The following is an 11,431-nucleotide window of genomic DNA, read 5'->3' on the forward strand; positions in this document are numbered from 1 at the left end:
TGACATAGTTCTAGCTCCTTCCCAGGTCCTTCTGTGCCAGAAGCTTGCGCATCTCACTGCCTACAGGTTACTCTCCTGTAGGATGTGTGTCCCATAGGCATCCTAACCCCAACATTTCAAAAAGAGAGCTCTTTCTACTCCCTCGAACCCATTCTTCCTCCCATGGCCCTTTCCTCTTCGGGTGGATAATGTGATGCCCTCTACCCACCCGCAACCATCCAGCCCCCCAGAGTACTTTCTTGGTCTCCAATCTCCCTTTCATGCCCCACTTTCCTTCATCATGTGTGGTTAGATCTAGGTCTAAATCATCACTCATTTCTGTCCACTTTGCTCCTTCCTACTAGCACAGTCCATAGTTACAGCTTTGATGTAATTATTCAGAAAGGCTTTTTTTTTAAATTTTTTTAAATGTTTATTCATTTTTGAGAGACAGAGAGAGACAGAGTGTGAGCCAGGGGAGGGGCAGAGAGAGAGAGGAACAGAGCGTGAGCAGGGGAGGGGCAAAGAGAGAGGGAGACACAGAATCCCAAGCAGGCTCTGGGCTCCGAGCTGTCAGCAGAGTCCAACACAGGGCAAAATCCTAGAAACTCACAAACCACCAAAACTGAAACAAGAAGAAATAGAAAATTTGGACAGACCCAAAACCAGCAAAGAAACTGAATCAGTAATCAAAAGTCTCCCAAGAAACAAGAGTCCTGGGCCGGATGGCTTCCCAGGAGAATTCTACCAACATTTAAAGAAGAGTTAATACCCATTCTTCTCAAACTGTTCCAAAAACACAAACAAAAAAATAGAAATGGAAGGAAACTTCCAAACTCATTCTATGAAGCCAGCATTGCCTTGACTCCAAAACCAGACAAAGACCTCACTGAAAAGGAGCATTACAGGCCAACACCCCTGATGAACATGGATACAGAAATTCTCAATGATATTAGCAAATTGAATTTAACAGTACATTAAAATTATTATTCACCATGATCAAGTGGGGTTTATTCCTGGGATGCAGGGCTGGTTCAATATCCACAAATCAATCAACATGATACACCACGTTAATAAAAGAAAGGATGGGCACTGGGGGGCTCAGTAGGTTGAGCATCCAACTTTGATTCAGGTCATGATCTCACAGCCTGTGAGTTTGAGCCCCACATCAGGCTCTGTGCTGACAGCTCAGAGCTTGGAGCCACTTCAGATTCTGTGTCTCCCCCTCTCTCTCTCTGTCCCTTCCCCACTCGTGCCCACTCTTTCTTTCAAAAATAAATCGTAAAAAAAAAGAAGAAAGGATAGGATAAGAACTATATGATCCATCAATAGATGCAGACAAAGCATTTGACAAAATACAGCATCCAGTCTTGATAAAAACCCTCAACAAAATAGAGATAGAGGGAATATACCTCAACATCATAAAGCCATATATGAAAGACCCACAGCTAATATCATCCTCAATGGGGAAAAACAGAGCCTTTCCCCTACAGTAAAGAACAAGACAAGGATGTCCACTCTATTACTATTTAAGATAGTACTGAAAGTCTTACCCTCAGCAATCAGACAACAAAAAGAAATAAAAGGCATCCAAATCAGCAAGGAAGAAGTCAAACCTTCACTATTTGCAGACAACATGATACTCTCTGTAGAAAACCCAAAAGACTCCACCAAAAAAATTGCTAGAATACACTAATTGAGCTAAGTGTCAGGATATAAAATCAATGTGCAGAAATCTGTTGCATTTCTATACACCAATAATAAACCAGCAGAACAAGAAATTAAGGAATAGATCCCATTTGCACCAAAAACCATGGGAGACGTAGGAATAAACCTAACTAAAGAGAGAAAAGATCTATACTCTGAAAACCATAGAACACTTAGGAAAGAAATTGAAGAAGACACAAATAAATGGAAAAGCATCCCATGCTCATGGATTGGAAGAACAAACGTTGTTAAAATGTCGATACAATGTCTAAGCAATCTACATATTTAATGCAATTCCCATCAAAATACCACCAGTGATGTCTTTCAGGGCTCTAACAAACAACCCCAAAATTTGCATGGGCTCACAAAAGACCTTGAAGAGTCAAAGCAATCCTGAAAAAGAAAAAACCGGAGGCATCACAATTCCAGATTTCAAGCAACATTACAAAGATGTAGTCATCAAGACAGTATGTTACTGGCACAAAAAAGACGCATAGATCAATGGAACAGAACAGAAAACCTAGAAACGGACCCACAACTATATGATCAACTAATATTAGACAAAACGGGAAAGAATATCCAATGATAAAAGACAGTCTCTTTGACAAATGGTGTTGGGAAAACTGGACGGCAATGTGCAGAAGAGTGAACCTGGACCACTTCCTTACACCATACACAAAAATTAAATTCAAAACGGATGAAAGATCAAACTCAACACCCAAAAAAACAAACAATCCAGTGAAGAAATAGGCAAAAGACATGAATAGATACTTCTCCAAAGAAGACATCCAGATGGCCAACCAACACAAAAAATGCTCAACATCACTCATCATCAGGGAAATACAAATCAAAAACACACTGAGATACTGCCTCACACCTGTCAGAATGGCTAATGTTAACAACTCGGGCAACAACAGATGTTGGCAAGGATGCAGAGAAAGAGGATCTCTTTGGCACTGCTGGTGAATGCAAACTGGTGCAGCCAACTCTGGAAAATAGTATGGAGGTTCCTCAAAAAATTAAAAAGAGAACTATCCTATGACCCAGCAATTGCACTACTAGGTATTTATCCATGGGATACAGGTGTGCTGTTTCGAAGGGACACATGCACCCCCATGTTTCTAGCAGCACTATCAACAATAGCCAAAGGATGGAAAGAGCCCAAATGTCCATCGATGGGTGAATGGATAAAGAAGATGTGGTATATATATACAATAGAGTATTACTTGGCAATCAAAAAGAATGAAATCTTGCCATTTCCAACTACGTGGATGGAACTAGGGGGTTTTATGCTAAGCGAAATTAGTCAGAGAAAGACAAATATCATGTGACTTCTCTCATATGAAGACTTTAAGATCCAAAACAGATGAACATAAGGGAAGGGAAGAAAAAATAATATAAAAACAGGGAGGGGGGCAAAACATAAAAGACTCTTAAATATAGAGAACAAACAGAGGGTTGCTGGAGGGATTGTGGGAGAGGGGGATGGTCTAAATGGGTAAGGGGCATTAAGGAATCTACTCCTGAAATCATTGTTGCACTGTATGCTAACTAACTTGGATGTAAATTTAAAAAACATATTAAATAAAAATAGCAAAAAAAAAAAATGATGAAAGACCTAAATGTGAGACCAGAAACCATCAAAATCCTAGAGGAGAACCCAGGCAGCAGCCTCTTTGACGTTGGCTGGAGTAACTTCTTGCTAGACACGTCACCAAAGGCAAGGGGAAAAAAAACAGACATGAACTACTGGGACCTCATCAAGATCAAAAAGCTTCTGCACAGTGAAGGAAACAATGAACAAAACTAAAAGGCAGCCTACAGAATGGGAGGAGATATTTGCAAATGACATATTGGAAAAAGGGTTAGTATCCAAAATAAAGAACTTATCGAACTCAACACGCAAAAAACAAATAACCCAGTTAATAAATGGGCAGAAGACATGGATAGACGGTTTTCCAAAAAAGACATCTAGATGGCTCACAGACACATGAAAAGATGTTCAGTATCACTCATCAGTGAAATACAAATCAAAACCATGATGGGACACCACCTCACGCCTGTCAGAATGGCTAAAATTAATAACACAAGAAATAACAGGTGTTGGTGAGGATGTGGAGAAAGGGGAACCCTCTTGCCCTATTGATGGGAATTCAAGCTGGTGCAGCCACTCTGGAGAACAGTGTGGAGGCTCCTCAAGAAACTAAAAATAGAACTATCCTGGAGGCTCCTCAAGAAACTAAAAATAGAACTATTCTAGAGGTGCCTGGGTGGCTCATTCGGTTAAGCATCTACTTGGACTCAGGTCATGATCTCATGGTTCGTGCATTCGAGCCCTGCATCGGGCTCTGTGCTGACAACTCGGAGCCTGGAGCCTGTTTGGAATTCTGTCTCTGTCTTTCTCTCTCTCTCTCTCTCTCTTCCCCTCCCCTGCTCATGCTCTCTCTCTCTCTCTCTCTCTCTCTCGAAAAGAAAAGAACTACTCTATGATCCAGCAATTGTACTGTTAGGAATTTACCCAAAGGTTACAAAAATACAGATTTGAACGGGTATATGCAGCCCAATGTCCGTGCTATCAACAATAGCCAAACTATGGAGAGAGCCCAAATGTCCATTGACTGATGAATGGATAAAGAAGATGTGGTATACACACACACACACACACACACACACACGATGGAATATTACTCAGCCATCAAAAGTAATGAAATTTTACCATTTGCAATGACATGGATGGAGCTAGAATGTATTATGCTAAGCAAAATAAGTCAATGAGAGAAAGACAAATACCATATGATTTCACTCATGTGGAATTTAAGAAACAAAACAGATGGACATATGGGGAAGGGGGGAAGAGAAGAGAGGGAAATAAATCTCAAGAGACTCTTAATGATAGAGAACAAACTGTGGGTTGACGGAGGGAGGTGGGTTGGAGATGGGCTAGATGGTGACAGGTACTCAGGAGGGCACTTGTTGGGATGAGCACTGGGTGTTGTACGTGAGTGATGAATTGCTGAAACCGATACTGCACTGGATGTTAACTAAAATTTAAATTAAAAACAATATGTGGGGCGCCTGGGTGGCGCAGTCGGTTGAGCGTCCGACTTCAGCCAGGTCACGATCTCGCGGTCTGTGAGTTCGAGCCCCGCATCAGGCTCTGGGCTGATGGCTCGGAGCCTGGAGCCTGTTTCCGATTCTGTGTCTCCCTCTCTCTCTGCCCCTCCCCCGTTCATGCTCTGTCTCTCTCTGTCCCAAAAATAAATAAAAAACGTTGAAAAAAAAAAATTAAAAAAAAAAAAAAACAATATGAAAAATAAAAACTCTAAACACTTTACAGGTATCAAGTTATGTGATGCTCATAACAACCCCATGAGGTAGGTACTGTTATTCTCACTTTCCCGATGAGGAAACTGAGACACAAATGCATTGAGAAGAACAAACACATGAGCCCTATGAAGGTTAGGCAACGTTGCTATAGCTTCCTTCAATTTGATTTTCAAGGAAGGTTTTTGATAAAATTTTTACTCTGGTACCTCTTTTATCACTTTGATTACTTTGATTTTCTATTCTGCACTCATGGCCAGAGTTCTTTTCCAATAAAGAGACATTTCGGGGCGCCTGGGTGGTTCAGTCGGTTGAGTGTTCGACTTCGGATCAGGTTGTGATCTCGCGGTTCGTGGGTTCAAGCCCCGCGTCGAGCTCTGTGCTGACAGCTCGGAGCCTGGAGCCCGCTTCGGATTCTGTGTCTCCGTCTCTCTCTGCCCCTTCCCTGCTCAGTGTCTCTTTCTCTCATGCTCTCACTCTCTCTCAAAAATAAACATTAAAAAAATTTTTTTAAACATTTCAAACATGTAAGAATATACCAAAAATAATAAACAGTGCTGTCTGCAGTCTAATTATTGAACAGATATTCATGATTTTCCAAATTTCGTTAGGTTCTCACTTGAAAAAAAAGAATAGGACATTATAGCCAGTAGCAGTTGGCTTTGGCTGTATAACAAAGCACCCCCAAACGGTAGCTTAAATGAGCAACTATGTAGTTCTCAGGTTCGGATGAAAATGAGATCCAGAGAGGAAGGGTCTGATCATAAACATGGGGCAGATATGATAAAAGAACCTAATTCTTCAGAGTTCTGATCTAAGGGTTTTCCTAAGGAAAATGAATTCCATCGATATTTTTCTCGACATTCTGAGGGGCTATTTCCGGCTATTTCTAACGAACTCTAGAGGTGAGGGGGTCATTACATCTCAGTGTTATGTCAGAAGTTTCATTTTCTTAAAAATTTTTTAAATATTTATTTTTGAGAGACAGAGTGTGAGCGGGGGAGGGACAGAGAGAGAGGGAGACACAGCATCCCAAGTAGGCTCCAGGCTCCAGGCTCTGAGCTATCAGCACAGAGCCCAACGCAGAGCTCGAACCCACGAGCCACGAGATCATGACCTGAGCCGAAGTTGGATGCCCAACCGACTGAGCCACCCAGGTGCCCCAGAAGTTTCATTTTCTTAAACAGAATCCCTTCTGACTACTCAAGTGATATGTGTCACCCTAAGTATTGCTCTCATAAGCAAGTCTGAGTATTTGTTTCAGTGAAAGCCTTATTTCCTAAATGATTAGATGGAGTTTATTAAAAAGTGTCTATAAAGCTGGGATGTATGATCTTGATCAGTCAGAACAGTGATTCTCATTTTAATGTGACCAAAATCACCCGAAGACCAGGTTAAAATGCAAATCACTGGGCCCAGCCCCACAGTTCCTGATTCATTAGGGCTGGATGGGCCCGAGGCTTTTGCATTTTGAAGTTCCCGAGTGACAGGATGCTTTTAGTTGGCGAACCATGCAAGGATCACTGAATCAGAGTCAACTAGGAAGTCATGGCTAATATACTGTGAGATACGTAAGCGGCGTGCACATGATTTATACTATAAGCACATTCTTTGTGTTATTATTTATAATACTAAAAATTGGAAAGTACCAAAATATCCAAACAATACAAAACTTTTAAAATAACTTCACGTAACTTTTTAAAAATGTTTATTTTTGAGAGAGAGAGAGAGAGCAAGGGAGGGGCAGAGAAAGAGAGAATCCCAAGCAGGCTCCACACTGATATTGCAGAGCCCGATGTGGGGCTTGAACCCATGAACTGTGAGATCATGACCTGACCTGAAATCCAGAGTCGGATGCTTAACCGACTGAGCCACCCAGGCGCCCCATAACTTCACATAGCTTTAAATGAAAAAACCACAAGTTATCTCAATGTTGTGTATACATGTGTGTAAGAACAGGGGACCTGGGTTAAATAGTGACCTACCAAGCGTTAGGACAAGAAGTGATCTTTATTTTCTTCTGTGTGCTTTTCGACATTTGCTGATTTTTCAAAGGTCATAGTTTACTTTTGTGTAGTAAAGACTTTGTTAAAAATAAGCATTATAAAGTGTGTTAAGTACAGAACACATGAATCATCGAATTTAGCCATTTCTCTCATTACCTGTTGACATCCAGCAATACTTAATTATTCTCAGAGTATTCTTGAGGATACCTTAGGACAAAATAGCCCGCCACTTTTCCTACGTAAGCAGCCTCGGAACTGGTCACGTATGAGGGAGACAGAATCACTTAGCATTCGGAGTGTTGGCTCTGAGGCCAGACCTCCTGACCTTAAACTCTGCTCGGTGTCACTGGGCAAGCTTCTTCGCCAATATACGTATTCATTTCTTTATCCGTAAAATGGGGATAGTCACCGGGCCTATATTATAGGGCTGTTAGGATTAAATAAACAACTTAAGATATGTTAGCTATTGCTATGGTTGTGAAAAAAACTTCAGCAGTTGCTTCGTACCAGCACACATACGTCAATGTTGTCTGTTTTCGTCTAGATCTGGATGTGTGGAGGCCAACTCTTTGTACTCCCCTGCTCGCGGGTAGGACACATCAGTAAGCAGCGCTTTCCAAACCAACCTGAGTTTGCAAAAGCCATGACATATAACAGTCTCAGACTGGCGCACGTTTGGCTGGATGAATACAAGGTGAGGGAAAGGTCTCTGATTTGGAAAGACAAGCAAGAATACAGAACGGGGCTTGGTCCCCAGGAACCCGTTCCTGCCTTTCCAGATAACAAGCTTCCTTAAATTTTTGGCACACCTTCAACCCCTCATCCACCTTCCCCAGACCCTATTCTCAATTAGTTCATTCGAACCCACTACACTTGAACGTTCCTTTGTATTTCAATTGCTGGGGAAACTCAAGTTTCTCAGAAGTAAATTCATCAACCCAGGAAGTTTGTTTTGTTTGTTTGGCCCAGATCTATGTCCCTCCCGCCCCCCACCCTGTGGGATCCCCCCTCTGAAGCAAACATCTCCCGCTGTTCCCATCCCCACAGGCAATTCTTTAGATTCTCTTCCTCTGGTACCAAGTTCCCAAGGGTGCGGCTACTGTGGTCTGGAGACCACGCGAGAGACTTCACTACCTCTCTTCTACCGACAGTCGATTTCTCTATCAGAGCCAGACCCCTTCATCTGCACGTCTCCCCAAGGCTGCAGCCCCTGGCCAGGACCTAAAAGGGTGCACACACAGAGAACATGTAGCCATGGCCCCATTTGAACTTGAAAGGTGTCCCTCCAGGATCCACGTACAAACATAGACAGCAGTAGCCCCAAGACCTCCTTTCGGATATATGGGGAGAAAAATGGGAGAACTTGCTGTGATGTTATATGTCCTGGTTCCAATCTAATATTTCTTTATCATTTTAAATTATAAAAGGAGTAATAGTCTTTTTTGAAAACGTCAATATTTCTACATGGCCGTTTAGATTGGCAAAAATGTCAAACGTCTGGTAGGACCAAGTATTGGCAAACACAGGAATTCTCAGACACGGCTGGTGGGAGTATTATTACAAACTCACTTTGGAAAACAGTTTGGCAAAGTCGAGTAAAGATCATGAGTATCCCATGACCCAGCAATTCCATTCTGTGTGCACACCACAGAAAGGCATGCCTTTGGGCAACCAGAAGAATGGTTGTCCATTCTTCTGGTTGCCCAAACAAGAATGTTTAGAACATCTAAACAACATCTAAACAAGAATGTTTAGAAACAGCATGGTGGATGTGAGCCCAAACAAAACACAGCCCAGCTGCTCATCAAGAGCAGAATGGATAAATGGGTCATATTTAGCTGATATAATTCTATACGGCCATGAAAATTACCCAACTGGAGATATACACACAACTGTACAGTAAATCTTAAATCTTGCTGGGGGTACCTGAGTGTCTCAGTCGGTAAAGCATCCAACTCTTGACCTTGACTCGGATCTCGATCTCATAGTCATGAGTTCGAGCCCTGCACTGGACTGGGCGTGAGGCCTACAGGGGCGCCTGGGTGGCTCGGTCGGTTGAGCGTCCGACTTCGGCTCAGGTCATGATCTCGCGGTCTGTGAGTTTGAGCCCCGCGTCGGGCTCTGTGCTGACGGCTCGGAGCCTGGAGCCTCCTTCGGATCCTGTGTCTCCCTCTCTCTCTGCCCCTCCCCGCTATTCTCTGTCTCTCTCTGTGTCAAAAATAAATACAACAGTAAAAAAAATTTTTTTAAAATAAATAAATAAAAACAGACATCATGGTGAACAAAAGCAGCCCAACGCAATATACTGATTTATTCCATGTCTATATGTTAAAAGTGAGTAAAATTAAGGCATACAATTTATGTATTCATAATTAGATAGCAAAGCTAAAAGGAAAAGCAAAGACGTGAATACATAATCATGATAACATTTAAAGGTTTTTCATGTTTAAAAATTTTTTTTTCTTAACGTTTACTTATTTTTGAGAGAGAGAAAGAGAGACAGAGTGCAAGCAGGGGAGGGGCAGAGAGAGAGGGAGACACAGAACGGAGTTCTGCTTTCAAGGAGGCTTTGGTCTCTTTAGGACAGCTCTTTGAATACAGGGCAGGCTGAATCCATTAGACTTTTGTACTAAGTACTATCTTAAATCCAGAGCGCGTAGAAGACTAACCAGGTGATAACAATGGCCAATGCTGATGTGACACCCTGTGTCAGCCTGCGTTTACCCAGTGCTCCGTACGTATTAAAGTGTTCAGTCCTCAGGACCACCTCATGAGGGTGAGGGCAAAGGTCACAGAACAAATGACAGAGCAAGAATTTGAACCCGGGCTGTCTCCCCCCACCGTCCATTTGCCCTAAGCCACGACACCATCTCTCATTTCTGAAACCACGGAAGTGTTGATGGGGACCAGGGAGGGAGGGTTTTCCTGGAGTATTGAGAGAGCAAGAGAAAGGAGACATACAACAATAGGTGGCTGTGATTCTTGGGCTCCTAAGAAGCAGGACCCAACCTTCCTGGATCCCACTACACCACCTCTGTGTTGTGGTTCATCACAACACATCCTGCAAATATGTGCAGAGTGAGTGAATTCCAGGCACCACGTGGGTCTCTGCCCACACCGTATGGATGAAATTGGAAGATATTTTGTTCTGTTTTTTTGGGTTTGTTTTTAGTTCAGGTGATGAAAATATACACTGCTATGTTAGATACGATTTGATTACCAAAGATTTGTTTGGTTTTAATGAAACTACTCTCTATTTCCATTTAGGAGCAGTTTTTTTTACGAAGACCTGGCCTGAAATCTGTTGCCTATGGAAACATTAGCGAGCGTGTTGAATTAAGGAAACGATTGGGTTGCAAATCATTTCAGTGGTATTTGGATAATGTCTTCCCAGAACTGGAGGCATCTGAGGGCAGCAGATGAAACACAAATAAATCATTTTCATTAAAAAGGGGTTAAAAAACCCCTATGTCTTCAACATAGAGGAGAAAAGTCCGGAACATCAAGAAATTGTGTGAAATGCAGTAAGAAATACAACCAGAGTGCTCTAGAATAAGAGTGCCTTTCTGTCTTGCTTTGATGATAGTTCGTTACACGTCACTGAATTTCTGGGGTGGCAAAACCGTGAACATTAGAAATATACGCTGTCACACAGCGCAAACTATTACACCATTGATTGAGGTGAAGTGTATTGTCTCTAGAATTTGCCTAACTCGCTTGGTCCCGTTAAACCACAGGGGCATGATGCTCCACTCTGGGAGGCTTTGTCCATTCCTACTCTAGAACTCGGAAAGACGTTCACAGAGAGCCTTGGTTGACACGTGCCAACGTTGGCTCAACTGTGTCTAGCTCCTTTTCTTGCTGCTAGTGTCGATTTTGGTGATTTCTTGCTTGTTTGGGTTCCTGAGTTCCAGATGTCCCGTCCACTTGCCTTGGTGGCCCAGTCCAGTCCTGTAGACCAGCCTTGTTGTCTGTGGCTGTCAGTCCCTTTGTCACTTGGAGACAGTCCCCCTGCCTTGCTTCTGGTTTTGCCTTGTTCCTATTTCTCCCCTCCTATGGCTCTGGCCTACAGTTGTCCTAACACTTCTTGCATTCTGCACTTTGTTGATGATTGATTTTCTGACTCAGACCTGTTTAGCTGGGATTGGGGGAAGGAGTGGCTAGGCTCCCTATCTACCCTGTGTGAACACACTCCCGAATGTCTAAAGCACTTCTCTTGGGTTAGAGGGATGGCTGTTGTGTTCACCCTGGTGAAGGTGGCTAGAGAGGGGAAACGTATTTGATTCACAAAGACAAGGAGAAAATGAGGGGAAGAACACACTGAAAGGAATAAAAGGACTGGGGGAGACTTAGGGTGGGATCACTAAACCTAGCCTACGTTGAAGAAAATAGAAGCTAGTTTTTATAGCAGGAAA

General features: G+C 42.6%; 1 protein-coding gene across 5 annotated transcripts in view; it reads left to right on the forward strand.

The window, feature by feature from the left end:
- The window catches only part of GALNTL5 (polypeptide N-acetylgalactosaminyltransferase like 5), a 56,749-nt gene extending 46,175 nt beyond the window's left edge, over positions 1-10,574 (forward strand). For all 5 annotated transcript variants that reach the window (XM_019424835.2, XM_019424833.2, XM_019424832.2 and 2 more), the window contains 2 exons: positions 7,561-7,710; positions 10,284-10,574. In XM_019424835.2, coding sequence (XP_019280380.2) covers positions 7,561-7,710; positions 10,284-10,439 — 306 coding nt within the window. In that variant the 3' untranslated portion in view covers positions 10,440-10,574. The remainder of the gene's footprint in view (positions 1-7,560; positions 7,711-10,283) is intronic.
- The last annotated feature ends 857 nt before the right edge of the window (positions 10,575-11,431 follow it).

Source organism: Panthera pardus, unplaced genomic scaffold, assembly GCF_024362965.1.
Source record: "Panthera pardus isolate Hobbes unplaced genomic scaffold, ASM2436296v1 HiC_scaffold_9, whole genome shotgun sequence".
NCBI lineage: Eukaryota > Metazoa > Chordata > Mammalia > Carnivora > Felidae > Panthera > Panthera pardus.